At 41.3% G+C, this 16320-nt stretch overlaps 1 protein-coding gene across 3 annotated transcripts in view; it reads left to right on the top strand.

Annotated features, from left to right (window-relative positions):
• Positions 1-270: 270 nt before the first annotated feature.
• Positions 271-16320, top strand: part of SYT14 (synaptotagmin 14) — an 86968-nt gene continuing 70918 nt past the window's right edge. For all 3 annotated transcript variants that reach the window (XM_032216671.1, XM_032216670.1, XM_032216673.1), the window contains exons 1-2: positions 271-443; positions 15369-15416. In XM_032216671.1, the coding sequence (XP_032072562.1) occupies positions 431-443; positions 15369-15416 (61 nt within the window). In that variant the 5' untranslated portion in view covers positions 271-430. The remainder of the gene's footprint in view (positions 444-15368; positions 15417-16320) is intronic.

The following is a 16320-nucleotide window of genomic DNA, read 5'->3' as shown; positions in this document are numbered from 1 at the left end:
TGACTGAAGGAGAATGGCGAGGGCAAGGAAGAGTTTTGGCGCGGCAGAGGCTGCGCCGATGAGGACCGTTAGTTCGGGAGGCCGCACTAAAAGCCCCTCTGCGCGCGGGCAGAAAAACAAGAAAGCGGAGAGAGCGGCGATACTTTCGAAACTGGGCGCGCGGAGCGAAGAGAAAAAAAAAGGGAGGCAGCGACGGGAGGAGGAGTCACGCGCAGCTTCATAGCTCCGGCACGCGCCACTCAGTTTTACACCTCCCCCAACCGCGCGCGCGCTTCTCTTCCACTTTGCTGCCTCCCGTCCCGTGCTGCCTCTTGCCCCCACCTTTCGAAGCTTTCTCTCCCGCCGCCGCCGCCGCCGCTTCTTCCAGCCTGTGCTTGACAGTGTGCGCCTCCTACGTGCGTTCCACTTGGTACGGCCCACCTGGAAGATCATGGCGATTGATGGTAAGTAGGCCAATAACGGGCTCCTCTCCTCTCGAATAACCCCCTCTTCACCTGGGCAGCGGGCGCGGGGAGGGGCGACCCCGAGCGGAGGGGCGCTCCCTCAGGGGGAGAGGGGGAGGGAGACAAGAAATAAAAACAAAAAGGGCGCGGTTGGTTTGTGTTCTTGGGCTCTTAAGCAGAGAGCTTCGGAATCGTTGGGGAGCAGTGGGGGCTGTAAGGGGGCGCTTTGCTATCCCCCCCCCCATAAGTCCGGCGCTGCAACTGTCATAATTGCAGAAAGCGAGAATCGCTTCGCCCCCTCTCTCCCCCCCCCCAACATCCCGATGTAATTGTATACAAGGGTGCAAATTATTTTGTTTGAGTCGAGGCGGAATTTTATCTATGGGTCTGGCGAAATAAGTGCCTATTTTCAGAAGTGATTTAAAAAAAAAAAGCAACCGATAAGATGAATCTCTGCGATAGTAGTGGCCAACGATCACTATCCGTTCTTTCGCGTTTTCTTCGCGAGTTATAATAACCCTTCAGCTTTAAGCCACAGGCAGCAGAGATCTCAAGGCATTTTTTTGACTAAAGGTGCACAGAAAATAACTGGGTAAAGAAGATTCTCTTTCTTTCTTTCTTTCTTTCTTTCTTTCTTTCTTTCTTTCTTTCTTTCTTCCCTCTTTCTTTCCTTCCTTCTCTCTTCCTCTTTCTCTTTCTTCTCTCCCTTCCTTCACCCTTATCATACATCCTTATTTTGCTGTTTTAAAAGTCTAAGGTAAATGAGGATTCAAGAAGGTTCTGTGTTTGTCTATGTGCTCGGGGAAAAAAACAATATTCAATCCCCCCTTTCTCCCCATTCATTTATTTATGCCTGTCTCCCAGAAATGTGACTAAGTTTTCATGATCTGTTTCTCTTTCTAGTCTATATGAATTTGAGGAGGATTGAGAAAAAACTGAAAACATGAATAAAAACTTTTCAGTAAAAGCATTTCTATGAGTGAAAATTTTTGACAAGTGATTCAAAGGAATCGCTTTGAATGTTTACAAGGAAATCAAGCATCATCTGCTTTTCCATAGGCTATTAAATTTATTATCCAATTTTTGAAATATACTTTTGAACCTGTGCAGCATTTGAATATTTAATTGGTTGATGCCTTAAGAAGCCTGAAAACAGAAATGAAAACTACTGATAAGTTGAAAATGTCATCAGTATCTTCAAGAAAAATGCAACATTTGCACTTCTAACATCTTATTTGAATTTGATTTTTTAAATTTTATTTTAATTTAGTTAATTATGTTTAATAGGCTGTCCAATCCCAAATGACACAGTCACTGTGTCCTACGTCTTGGTCTTTACTGATTTTATTAAACAGTGTAAGGGGGAGGAGACAAGTGAATTTCTGAGAGGAGCTCATTGAGAGGGCAGGAATTGCAACAGACTGAATGCCACTCCTGTGTCCTGGCAAATGACATTTTTTAATTATGAGACCTGAGCACATCTAGCTTGCTGGGCTGAATTGGACAGGCAGAGTTGACTGGAGATAAGAGGTCCTTCAGAAAACCCAGTCCCAGAGCTGAATTTATCTGAAAAATTTCTGGGGTGTTTTGGGTGTCTTGTTTTTATTCTTTAAAAATGTGGTTTGGTACTATTGATACAGTATTCCATCTAGTATAGTGGCAGCCGTCAAATATCTATGGTTGATATACCTAATTGTCTTTATTCCCATCAAAATGCAACAGAAACAAGCCTGTAAATATTAGTGTGTTCATTATCCGTACACACTAGACTCTATATCAGAGATTTTCAATATCCATATAATAGCATGATATTTTATTTAGCTTCTTTAATTTCTTTGAATAACAGAATAGCAGAGTTGGAAGGGACCTTGAAAGTCTTCTAGTCCAACTCCCAGCTCAGATAGGAAATCCTATACCATTTCAGACAAATTATTGTCCCATCTCTCCTTAAAAATTTTCAGTGTTGGAGCACCCTCAACTTTTGGAGCACCCATCAGTTTTATTCAACTGATTATTTGTTCTTTCGGGAGATTTCTCCTTAGTTCTAGGTTGCTATTCTCCTTGATTAGTTTACATCCATTGCTTCTTGCCCTGCCTTCAGGTACTTTGGATGTACCCCCACTTTGTGGCAGCTCCCTACACCTTTGGTCTGTTAACAAATTGGAATATGTTTATTTATCCAATTTGCTCAGCTACCATATATAAACATTTATTATACTACTTGGCTCTCTGATTTATAAAAAAAGATTAGTTCTTTGGAATTATATAACAACTATTTACATTAGGTAGCCTTAAAAATAATAACTCTTGATCAATTTAAATAACAGTTACTACTATCTGCATTATTTTCCTCAATTTATCTTTTATGGAAGTATTTTATGTATTGATATAATGTTAGTACACTGCATGTACCTCCTGGTTGAAGTGGGCAGCAGTGTTTATCGATTTTGGTCTTTAAAAGACAGCACGAGAATGCTTGGGGCAGAGTTTAATTTAATTTAGTTAATTTAGTACCCCTTATAGCTTAGTTAAAAAAAGTTACATAAAACTGCATTTCCTTTTCCCATCACAGTATTTGATTTGATTTGATTTGATTGCACTTCTATGCCGCCCTATTCCCAGAGGGACTCAGGGTGGCTCACAAACCAAAGTAAGGGGGGGGGAATACAAACAGGAGGAAAGACAATGGACAAACAACTACAACAATTTAAAAAATGATCAACAACCACACAATTTGAGCGGGGGCGGGGAACTCATCAGCCCCAGGCCTGTCGGAACAGCCAGGTTTTAAGGGCTTTGCGGAAAGCCTGAAGGGTGGTGATAGTCCGAATCTCCACAGGGAGCTTGTTCCAGAGGGCCGGAGCAGCCACAGAGAAGGCCCTCCTCCGGGTGGTAGCCAGACGGCATTGGCCAGTAGATGGAATTCGGAGGAGGCCTAATCTGTGGGATCTGATAGGTCTATTGGAGGTAATTGGCAGCAGGCGGTCTCTCAAGTACCCAGGTCCAATACCATGAAGGGCTTTATAAGTGACAACTAGCACCTTGAAGCGTATCCGAAGACCAATAGGCAGCCAGTGCAGCTCGCGGAGGATAGGTGTAATGTGGGTGTACCAGGGTGCACCCACAATCGCTCGTGCGGCTGCATTCTGAACAAGCTGAAGTCTCCGAATGCTCTTCAAGGGCTGCCCCATGTAGAGCGCATTGCAGTAGTCCAGTCTTGAGGTCACAAGGGCACAAGTGACTGATGCGAGTAACATCACAGTAATTAAACCTCTAATGTCATGCTTAGCGCCATGGTAGGGTTATAGGTGATTATTTTTCAGGTTTTGCATTTTTATTATTTGGTCCTGATTGTCATATCTATTACCTTTGTGCATTTACTGTTGTGATTATTAAATTCCATTATATTAAATTCTATTATATTAAGATGTCTCTAGTTGAACTTAATTGCTACTATCTATGTAGGGATATTCTTGCTGTTTTCTCGGCAACAGTATGGAAATAATTTGTCATTGCATTCTTTTTGAATATTCTTTGACTTGGCAATATAGCCTATGGCCATGATTTCTCTAATGATCTCTCATTTGACTACCAGCTGGCCCTGATTCTACTTAGCCCAGACAAAATCAGCAAGGTGCTACTATGCTAAGATTTTCATTATATTACTTGCTGAGAAAATAATAAGATGTTTAAAACATTAAATGCTATTTTTATTTATATATTAGAATGTAATCTAAGTTTCTTCCAATAAATGGATCTTATTTATCTATTGAACCAATTAAGAACCAATTCAATATACATTACTCTATTGGGAAATCTCAGTATTAGTGCAAGGTCACAGAGCAAAAAAGCAATATTTTAAGGACTTTTTAAAATGACAACATAATATAATGTAACATAATATATAATAAACAACAGATTTAGAACAAAGGAATAATATCCTACAGGACAGAAGCAAACATAGAAAAAAAAGACATCTTTCAGGTCCCATAAGATACCATAATGATATATGGCCTGAGGTATACTCTACTAGTTATAGTAATTGGAGAGAAACAGTCCTGCAGATAAACAGTCCATTCAGCACTCGCTATAAGGTACAAAAAGTTCCCATAGTCATTATGAGTATGGTCTTGTGATTCAGGATAAGTAGAAGCTATTCAGCTTATTCTTCTCTATTGCCAGTGTTATATAAAACTTTGAAGAGCTTAAAAATCGTTAGCTACAGTTTAGATGGGATGCATCAGTCAGTCTAGCACTCATTTATCAGGGGCAAAGATACCGTCTTAATTCAGTATGGAAGGCCCGAGACTTTTACAATAATATATTGAAGGCTGGACATTCCGCCCCGCCTGGACCGAGAGAAAGAGAACAAGAAGGACAAGATAGACAGCAAACTACACAAGTATCAACAAGGTCTGATCAACTTTCTCTCTCAGAAGTACAAGAACAAAGACAAACCTGTGTGATTACCAGAAAAATGGACCAAGAATTAAAGAAGCAACAATCACAACAAATACCTGTTACCGGTCAAGATGCTACAGGTACCAGTTCAGAAGCAGTGGGAGGAGCCAGACCAAAGATTAAATTCCAGGATGTCCAGATGGTTCTAAAAAAGCTTCAGGGAGCCAAAGACGACAACTAAGTTCCTAACGTGGAACGTTAATGGATTAAATTCCCAACAGAAAAGGAAGAAAATAAATCACTATCATAAACAGTTCAAGAATGATATAATTTGTTTGCAAGAAACTCACATTAGATCAACTGATCAAAAATACTTGATTAATACAAGACTTGGACAACACTTTATAGCTTCTGCTTCAGAGAAGAAAAATGGTATAGTTATCTACTTAAGGAAGGATATGAAATTAATTGAAGCAGACCCCCAAGGAAGATACATTGAAATAGATTTGGTACTAGAAGAGAAAAAGACATTACTACTTGGAATATATGCTCCCAACCAACAACAAGATGGATTTTATAAAAAGCTCCATGCTAAATTAGTACAGTGGGATTATAGGTCCTGCATACTATTGGGTGACTGGAATGGTGTTATGGATACCAAGAAAGATAAGAAGGCTTCCTGGCCAAATACTCAAATGTGAGTGAAACTTCCTAAATCCTTTTTTGATATGATGGATGATTTTGAACTGAGAGATATTTGGCGAGAAAGAAATGCAGAAGAACATGATTTTACCTTCTTTTCTGATAGACACCAATCCTTTTCTAGAATTGACTTCATACTAACTACCAATGATTTGCTTTCTAGGGTAAAGAAGAGAAAGATATGTGCCAGAGTTTTATCAGATCATAATCTGGTTTGGGTGGAGTTGGGAGGTGTGACGCAAGCAAGAAGGTCTTGGAGATTGAATGAAAATTTATTTAGATATGAGAAATATATTAATGAATGTAAAAAATTGTTAATAGAATACTTTGTATTTAATATGAATAAGGATACATCCATGGAAATAGTATGGGATGCAAGTAAAGCGTATATGAGGGGAGCTTTGATAAATCTGAATAGACTACATAGTCGCAAACGGGGAAAAGCGAACTGAACTGAACTGGAAGATGAAATTAGGAAGAAAGAGCAAGAGTTAATTTTAAAAGCAGGAGATAAAAAGACTAAAGAAGCAATTACCTTATTAAAAGACCAATTTAATATGCTGATTTCAGACCAGGTAGTTACCAGTCTCTTATATGCAAAACATAACACTTTCTGTAATGCAAATAAATCTGGTAGGTGGTTAGCATATCTGATTAGGAAAAAACAAAAACCTCATAACGTAGCGAAATTACACTACAGAGGGAAAGAAGTGTACCAACAGGATGAGATTCAAAAGGTCTTTCATGAATTCTTTATAGCACTGTACAAGGGCGATAAAATTCAAGGTCTAGATATAGAGAGATACCTGGATAAAGAAAAAATACCCATAGTTAAAGGTGAGCAGAGGGAGAGATTGAATCAACCAGTAACTTCGGGGGAAATTCTACAGGTAATCAAACAGTTAAAGGCAGGGAAGGCACCGGGTACAGATGGCTTGACAGCGGCTTATTATAAAAATCTACAAATAGAAATGGTAGAACCTCTTAAGGATTTATTTAATAAGATTCAAATGGAAGGCAAGGTACCCCCATCTTGGAAGACAGCTTTTATATCCCTGATACCCAAAGAAGATCAAGATATTACCCAACCAAAAAATTATAGACCTATATCATTACTTAATGTAGATTATAAAATCTTTACTAAAATACTAGGAAATAGGTTAATGCTGGTTATTCAACAATTGATTCATAATGATCAAACAGGTTTTATTCAAGGGAGACAAATGAGAAGTAATGTAAGATTAATTGTTAATACACTAGAATATTTGGGAAAGAATAACCAAATTGAATTGAATTTCCTTTATTTGTATGCTGCCCTTTTCCCTGGGGGGACTCAGGGCGGCTCACAATTCAAAAAGGGAGGGGGGGAAAGACAAACAGTATTCCAATATGGAAACAATACAACATATTAAAAGAGAGCACAACAGTCACACAATTCGGGTGGGGTTGGAATCTTAACCCTAGGCCAGCCGGGACAGCCAGATCTTCAAAGCGGCGCGGAAGGATTGGAGGGTGGTGAGGGTCCGAATCTCCACGGGGAGTTAGTTCCAGAGGGTCGGAGCAGCCACCGAGAAGGCTCTCCTCCGAGTAGTTGCCAGTTTGCACTGGCTAGTAGATGGAATTCGGAGGAGGCCTAATCGATGCGATCGTATTGGTCTAGTGGAGGTAATTGGCAGTAGGCGGTCTCTCAAATACCCAGGCCCACTACCATGAAGGGCTTTATAGGTGATAAGTAGCACCTTGAAGCGCACCCGGAGATCGACAGGCAGCCAGTGCAGCTCGCGGAGGATAGGTGTAACGTGGGTGAAGCGAGGTGCACCCACAATCGCTCACGCGGCCGCATTCTGGACTAGCTGAAGTCGCCGAATGCTCTTCAAGGGCAGCCCCATGTAGAGCACATTGCAGTATTCCAGCCTAGAGGTCACAAGGGCACGAGTGACTGTTGTGAGGGCCTCCCGGTTCAGGTAGGGACGCAACTGGTGTACCAGGCGAACCTGGGCAAATGCCCCCCTGGTCACAGCTGACAAATGATGTTCGAAGGTCAGCTGTGGGTCCAGGAGGACTCCCAAGTTGCGAACCCTGTCTGAGGGGCGTATAATTTGACCCCCCAGCCTGAGAGCCTGCTGCGCTCATATTTTTAGACGCTGAGAAAGCCTTTGATTGAGTCAATTGGCAATTCCTGTTGAAAATACTGCAAAAAGTACAAATAGAACATTTCTTACAATCAACCAAAGCAATATATCAACAACAAACAGCTCAAGTTATAGTTAATGGAAGTTTAACAGACTCTTTTCAAATTGAAAAAGGTACAAGACAGGGTTGTCCCTTGTCCCCTTTATTGTTTATCATAACTTTGGAAATAACTTTGGAAATAATGTTGAATAAAATACGGGGCTCGGAGGGCTTGCAGGGAATTAAGATTAGGCAGCAAGAATATAGAGTACGTGCTTTTGCGGATGATTTGGTTATAATATTAACCCAACCGCAGAAATCTAGTAAGGTCTTAATGAACATGAATAATCAATATGGTCAAGTGTCAGGATTCAAAATAAATTTAGGCAAAACAAAGATATTAGTTACATATATGAATACTAAACAAAAGGAAGACCTAGTAGGAATGACAGGATGTGAAATAGTTTAAAAGGTCAAATATCTAGGAGTTCATATCTCAATCTCAAATGGGAAGCTTTACAAGTATAATTATGAACACTTTGGCACAGTATACAGACAGAGATGAAAAAATGGGAGAAATTACAGTTATCTTTGCTGGGAAGAATAGCAGCAGTGAAAATGAATATTTTACCTTAATTCTTATTTCTTTTCCAAATGTTTCCAATACTTAAAAAAGATGTGAACCTGCTAGAATGGCAGAAGGATATTAATAAATTTGTATGGGCAGGGAAGAAGCCGGGAGTAAAACTAAAAATAATGCAAGATGTGCGTGAGAGAGGAGGTTTGAAATTACCCAATTTAAAATTATACTTTGATGCAGTAGCTTTATCTGTAATTAGTGGTTGGATTAATTTAACAAATGATAGAATACTTAATATCGAGGGGCATGATTTGATATATGGCTGGCATGCTTACTTGCTATATAACAAAAAAGTGGACAAGAATTTTAAAAGTCATATTTTAAGGAATGCTCTACTGCGGGTCTGGAAAAAAATCTTTACAAATTAAATGATAAAATACCCATGTGGGCAATTCCTAGACATGCAATAGAAAATATGAACATAGTACAAAATCAGGATATAATTACTTACAGACATCTTCTTACCCTAGAAAGAGGTGTATTACAATTAAAATCCTTGGATGAATTAAAAGAGGAAAAGGTAATCCAAACATGGTTCCAGTATGGACAGCTACAGGCCAGGTAGAAAACAGATCAAAAAATTGGTTTTATGTAAGTCGAGGATAATTTACTTAAACAAATAAGAGATCAAAGTTTAATGCATATAAAAAGACTATATAATGTATTAATATAGATGGACTCTGAAACAGAATTAGTTAAAGATTGTATGATAAAGTGGGCTCAAAATATTGAAGAACCAATAATGCTGGATACATGGGAAAGGATTTGGGTAAGAAACATACAATTTACACAAGCCCAAAACTTGAGAGAAACCTTTTACAAGCTGTTTTATAGATGGCATTTAGATCCTAAAAAGTTGGCTTCTATGTATCCGAATTTACAATCTAAGTGTTGGAGATGTGACTCTAGGGACGCTACATATTTTCATATATGGTGGACTTGCAAAAAGGTTAAGGCATTCTGGATAAAAATATGGTGGATTATGCAAAATGTTCTTAAAAAAAGGATAAAGTTTACCCCTCAGTTATTTTTGTTAGGTATAATTACTGACTGTACAACTGTAGAGATTAATTTGATTTTGCACTTGATAACTGCAGCTAGATTGTTGGTGGCACAATACTGGAAGAAGGAAGATTTGCCTACTATCCAAGAATGGACATTGAAAGTCACAAACTTAGCCGAGATGGCTAAAATATCTGCATATCTTAAGGACTACTCAAACGAGAGATATAAACGAGACTGGAAAAAATGGATTGATTATACTCAAAATAAATATGGGACTAAGAAATTCCATATAGTGTATGATTAAGATTACGAAGGATATAAATTGTTTAGTGTTAGCCTAGCAAGAAGAAGCTAAGTTCAATTTAAAGATGTTATTAATTTCTTATTCTTTTTTCAAATATATTTTAAACTGTTTTTGTTAAAGATTTATACCGTGTATTGGTTCTGGGAAGTCAGGGGAGGGAAGGTTGCGGGGGGGCTGGGGGGGAGGGTGGGAGGAAGTATATTAGGCGGGGTGTTAGATTTAGATTTTAGATTTTTAGATTTTAATTAACTTGTATGCTGCCCACTCTCAGAAGACTCAGGGCGGCTTACAAATAAGAAGGGAAAGGGGGGATATAAAAAATAAAAAACAACAGTTAAAAATTCAACAACATTCATAACATAAGATGGGGCTGGATAATTCAACAGCCAGGTCTTGGTCGCTTTGCGGAAGGCCGGAAGGGTAGTGAGGGTCCGGATCTCAACGGGGAGATCATTCCATAGGGCCGGAGCAGCCACAGAGAAGGCCCTCCCCCAGGGAGTCGCCAGCCAACATTGGCCGGCAGATGGAATCTGGAGGAGGCCTAGTCTGTGCGATCTAATAGGTCTCTGGGAGGTAACTGGCAGGAGGTGGTCTCTCAGGTAGCCAGGTCCGATACCATGTAGGGCTTTAAAAGTAATGACTAGCACCTTGAAGCGTGTCCGGAGACCAATGGGAAGCCAGTGCAGCTCGCGGAGGATAGGTGTAACGTGGGTGTACCTAGGTGCACCCACAATTGCTCGCGCGGCTGCATTCTGGAAAAGCTGAAGTCTTCGAACACTCTTCAGGGGCAGCCCCATGTAGAGCCCATTACAGTAATCCAGTCTTGAGGTGACGAGGGTGTGAGTGACTATCCGAAGGGCCTCCCGGACCAGATAGGATTGCAATTGGTGCACCAGGCGAACCTGGGCAAAGGCCCCCCAGGTCACAGCCGACAGATGATGTTCTAGTGTCAGCTGCGGATCCAGGAGGACTCCCAAATTGCAAACCCTCTCTGAGGGGTGTATAATTTCACCCCCCAGGCTAAGAGATGGAATAGCTGGACCATCCTTGGGAGGGAGCATCAATAGCCACTCAGTCTTGTCGGGATTGAGTGCAAGCTTGTTCGCTCCCATCCAGACCCTGACAGCCTCCAGGCACTGGCACATCACTTCTACCGCTTCACTGAATTGGCACGGGGCGGACAGATACAATTGTGTATCGTCCGCATATTGATGATATTTAATCCCGTGCCGGCGTATGATCTCACCCGGATTCATGTAGATGTTAAATAGGAAGGGGGACAGGCCCAAACCCTGTGGCACCCCATAATTGAGGGGCCTAGGGGTCGATCTCTGCCTTCTGACCAACACCGACTGTGACCTGTCCGAGAGGTAGGAGGACAACCACCGAAGAACGGTGCCTCCCACTCCCACCTCTCGCAACTGTCGCAGAAGGATACCATGGTCGATGGTATCGAAGGCCGCTGAGAGGTCAAGAAGCACAAGGATAGAGGAGTGACCCCTATCCCTGGCTCGCCAGAGATCATCGATCAGTGCAACCAAAGCAGTTTCCGTGCTGTAGCCAGGCCTGAAGCACAACTGAAAGGAATCCAGATAATCGGTTTCATCCAAGGACCGCCGGAGTTGAAAGGCCACCACTTTCTCAACAACCTTCCCTACAAAGGGGAGGTTGGAGACTGGACGATAGTTACTCAAAATGGCTGGATCCAGAGAAGGCTTCTTCAGGAGGGGTCTCACCACCGCATCCTTTAAGAGGTGCGGGAAGGATCCCTCCCGGAGAGAGGTGTTAACTATCGTCTGGATCCAGCCACGTGTCACCCCCCTGCTGGTCGAGACCAGCCAGGAGGGGCACGGGTCCAGTATACAGGTGGAGGCACTCACCGCTCCCATGGCCTTGTCCACTTCCTCAGGAGCAACAGGTTGAAACTCGCTCCAGGAAATCCGCTCAAGACCTTCCCCCGGTACCTCGGCTGGTACCGTGCAATTGGAGTCCAGATCTGTCCGAATCCAAGCGACTTTATCCGTTAGAAACTGAACAAATTCCTCAGCTCTACCTTGTAAAGGGTCGTCCACATCCCTCCCTTTCAAGAGGGAGCGGGCTATTCTGAACAAGGCAGCTGGGCGCGTTTCAGCGGATGCAATAAGAGCGGCAAAATGCGCACATTTCGCCGCCCGTATTGCCACGAGATAGGTCCTGATGTAGGCTCTCATCAGTGCTCAGTCTGATTCAGAGTTACTGGCCTCCAGCAGCGCTGTAGGCGTCTCTTTTGCACTTCATCTCCTGGAGTTCCTCGGAGAACCAAGGAGCCCTCCTGGATCCATTACCTCGGAGAGGCTGTAAAGGTGCAATCCGGTTTAGAGCCCCCGCCGCCACTGTATTCCAAGCAGCGACTAAGGACTCTACTGGACTGTGGACGAGAGCATCAGGTATTTCTCCAAGCGCCGTCTGAAATCCCATAGGGTCCATCAGGTGCCTGGGGCGGAACCACCTAATCGGTTCCTCCTCCCTACAGCGGGGGATTGGTTTCCAAAAGTCAAGCCTCAGTAGGAAGTGATCAGACCATGACAAGGGCAAGATCTTAATGCCCCTCAAATCTAGATCACGTCTCCACTGCTCCGAGAGGAATACGAGGTCAAGTGTTTGACCTGCTGAGTGAGTCGGGCCCTGGATTACTTGAGTCATGGAAGCCATGAACTTTTGCGCCCCATCTGAGTGTTCACCGACCGAAGGCAGGTTGAAATCCCCCAGCACCATATAAGCCTGGGGAACTCTACTGCCAGCTCGGCTACTGACTCGAGCGAGGGGAGGGCTGTTGCAACACTGTTGGGAGGAAGGTACGTTAACAACAAGCCCACTTGACCCTCAAGGTCCAACTTCACGAACAAGGACTCACTCCCGACAAGCTCCGGAGCAGGGATCCTACGAGGAACTAATGACCCTTGGATGATGACAGCCACTCCCCCACCCCTTCGGGGGGTTGCGGCTGATGGAGCACCTGAAACCCTTCTGGGCACATTTCAGTGAGGGGGACTCCTCCCTCCGGGCCCAGCCAAGTTTCAGTAATACATGCCAGGTCTGCCCCCTCGTCTAATATTAGGTCCCGGGCGAGGGGAGCCTTGTGAACCACAGACCTGGCATTTAGCAACAACAGCCTGAGACCAGGGCCCTGACCACTCTCGCCATCTGGTCCTGGAGTGGAGCTAACAGGGCTGGGAGGAGGGATCGCTGTGACGTAGCGGACCCTCCTTCCCCGGTAATGGCTAGCCCTGAAGTTCCCGTTGTACCTGCCCCTCCCTGTCATGACCGTAATGTTCCGGCCCACTCCCGTACCCGTGGACCCCATTTCCTGTCCCGTGGCCTCCGCTCTCTCCGGCAGGCCATTTATCTCAGTCATTCTAGGACGGGAGATTTTAAAATAATATGATTGTACATGTATATTGTTCTCTCTTATTTTCTCTTTAAGATATATTATGTATATTTAAATGGAAGTATAAATACCATCAACATAGAATGGAATTTGCTCACAAGCTGAAATACACCAAGTGAATGAGAGGAAGAGTGGGAAGTAGAGTAGAGAAGAAAGATAGGAAGAGAAGGATAGGAGAGAGGGCAAGGGGGGAAGATGAGGAGAATAAGGAGGAGTGGAAAGAGGAGAGAGGAGAAGGAGAAAGGAAGGGGAAGTAGAGTAGAAAAGGATGATGGAGGGAAGAAAGGAAGTAGGGAGGGGGAGGAGACAAGCAGAAGAAAGGGATGGATAAGGCATAAATAGGGTGTATGGAGAGCAGAGGAACCAATAATTGGTTTTCATTTTCTTTTTTTCTTTTTTTTTTTCCGGGAGTTGATGGCAAGACGAACTGATGTAATTAATAATTAGTACAATATGATATTGGCTATGTAATAGTATACATGTGATTATATGTTATGAAAATGGAAAATAAAAGTTTTGCTTAAAAAAACAAACAAAAAACAAACAAACAAAAAACTTTGAAGTGCTCTCATTACCTTACTTCTGACTAGCAAAAAAGATAAAACAATCAACAGAACCAGCAATTTCTACTTTCTGACATCAGCCCTGAAATAACATACAAGATGACCAGGTTTTGCATGGCGACTTGAAAAATCAGGCAAAGAATAATTAAGCACAATTGCACCCACTGGAGTATGGATCGCCAGAAGTGGCTCAGGTTCAGCATTAAATTCTGACTTTGAAGTGAACTATTGTACACTTCACATAGTTGCTATGTCAACTATTGTACTACATTTTTCTCAGGTTTGACAGGAGTTTGTAATTAGAAGTTTATAATTCTTAAATCTCTTCTGGATAATTTTATTGTTTTATTTATGAAAATGCATGTGTGTGTGTATGTGTAGCTTGAGTATATGTGTGTATATAATATATGTGCTTATATGTACAGTATATGTTTGTATAGTATTTGTATTTTATAATGCTATTCTAAATTTACAGACTATCCAGATTGCTAATTTTAATTTCTTATTATTATAGCCTGAACAAGCCTTTTAGTATATAGGCAGTACTCAATTTACAACCGTAATCGAGCCTGCAATTTCAGTTGTAAGTCTTGATGTTTGTATAGTGAATCATTACGTAACCATGTGATTCTATTACGTGTTTTGTGGTGGTTGTTAAGCAAGGGTTCTAGGAGTGGCATGAAAAAAATTACTGAGATACTAAGCATGTGGTATTTGGGAACCTCTAATCCATAATTAGAGGTGAGCCGAGGTGGCGCAGTGGTTAAATGCAGCACTGCAAGCTACTTCAGCTGACTGCAGTTCTGCAGTTTGGCTGTTCAAATCTCACCGGCTCAGGATTGACTCAGCCTTCCATCCTTCCGAGGTGGGTAAAATGAGGACCCGGATTGTTGTTGAGGGCAATATGCTGACTCTGTAAACCGCTTAGAGAGGGCTGAAAGCCCTATGAAGCAGTATATAAGTCTAACTGCTATTGCTATTGCTAATTCTCATAGAATGTTTGCTGGCACTTCCTCTACAGTTTAAGCAGCTTAAAGATAATGGGTTTATCTTTTTATTAATACTTGTTTATTGTTAACTAGCTAATTTTATTAATAATTGTATGATTCCTATATTAAAGCAGAAATGTGAAAATATTGCTTAAATTTGATATGCTAGTATTTCAAAAATCAAATGATTCAAATGGCATCAATACCAATGATAGTCCTGCTTCTATTTCTTTCTCCATACTCTATATCCATCTTCTCTTGTTTTCTGTGCACATCTAATCAATTAGAGGAGGAAATGTGACATGTCAAGTTAAAATAATATTTATATCAAAATAAGAGTAGCATTAGCAGATCCTTGGAGATTTGGTTTTTTTGTTTTGTTTTGTTTTTGACTGAAGTATAACCTACATGGAACAACTTTTGATTAGCTAGGAACTTTTTCTTGCACAGCAAAATATTGTCTATACTGTAAATGTTTGCTTAAGCTGCATAATGCTTGTTTAAGAAACAGGTTGGTTTAATATGAAATTGAAATTGAAATTCATGGAAAATGTATTCATATATGGAACCAATAACTACTATAATTTGAATTTTTGAGTTTTCTAAATTATTTTTAAAAATTATAAAGTTATTTTTGATGTCTGAGTATAGACTTCAATAAGAGTATAAATATTATAATCTATTTTAAATAGTACTTCTATTTCTCAATGTTTTTTCAACAGGTGGAGAAAGAACTTGTGGTGTACATGAACTAATTTGCATTAGAAAAGGTAAATATAATTTTAAATATTTCTTAAAATTCTGCCTCATTGCACGTAATTCATGTAAGAACTGGCTATTATGTAAATTGATAGTTATTAAATCAGGTATTCATATTTTCAAGAATTGAAACCTACTTTTAATCCAGTTTTCATTTTAGCCATTATAATTACTAATAATACTTCATAGTAAAGGGAAAACATTGGCCACCTTGTTAGTAAACTACAAAAGGATAACATGAATCCCTGCAGGCTCATTGCCTGCTGACTATAAAGGCTGATCTCCTTTTGCTGGAAATCAAAATAAAGGAAGTGCCCGGAAACTATTGTAGTGAATGAGTTGTTTATATGCTCAGAGCTAGGGCTCCAAGTCTTATTTAGTCTGCTAGTGTGAGAGTAGAACAAACCTCAAATTGTTGCTGTCAAATCCATTCACTTCCTTGGTTTGATATTTTGAGTGTTCCTTTAAGTTGTTGATTTGTTTTGTTTTCAATTGCTGTCCTTGAATGCTCAAGGGATGGGGAGGGATAAACTTTAGCAGATTATCTACATCTTGGAGAGTCCAGTATTCATTTTCTGTTACTAACTAGTGAGCTTCCCAACTTTCTGTCTACAAAGGGCTCTGCCATACTGGCAGAGTGGCGTCAACATGAGATGAAGAGAAGGTATAATTTGTAAGCTGCCTAGAATAGTTCTGGATAGCAAGCAGAGATGGGTTGCTCTTGGTTCGGCCCGAATTGGGCGAACCGGTAATGGCGGTGGCTGGAGGCTCCACCCACCCACCCAGATGCTTCTGCGCATGTGCACGAGAGAACTGGTAGTTAAAAAAAATGGCAACCCACCACTGATAGCGAGATGGGTGGCATATACAGTAAATTTAATGTAAAACAAATAATTAGTTGCCACCCTCAATGTA

Source organism: Thamnophis elegans, chromosome 4 (genome assembly GCF_009769535.1).
Source record: "Thamnophis elegans isolate rThaEle1 chromosome 4, rThaEle1.pri, whole genome shotgun sequence".
Lineage (NCBI taxonomy): Eukaryota > Metazoa > Chordata > Lepidosauria > Squamata > Colubridae > Thamnophis > Thamnophis elegans.
The sequence above is the reverse complement of the archived record's forward strand: the minus strand, read 5'-3'. Positions and strand labels throughout refer to the sequence as shown.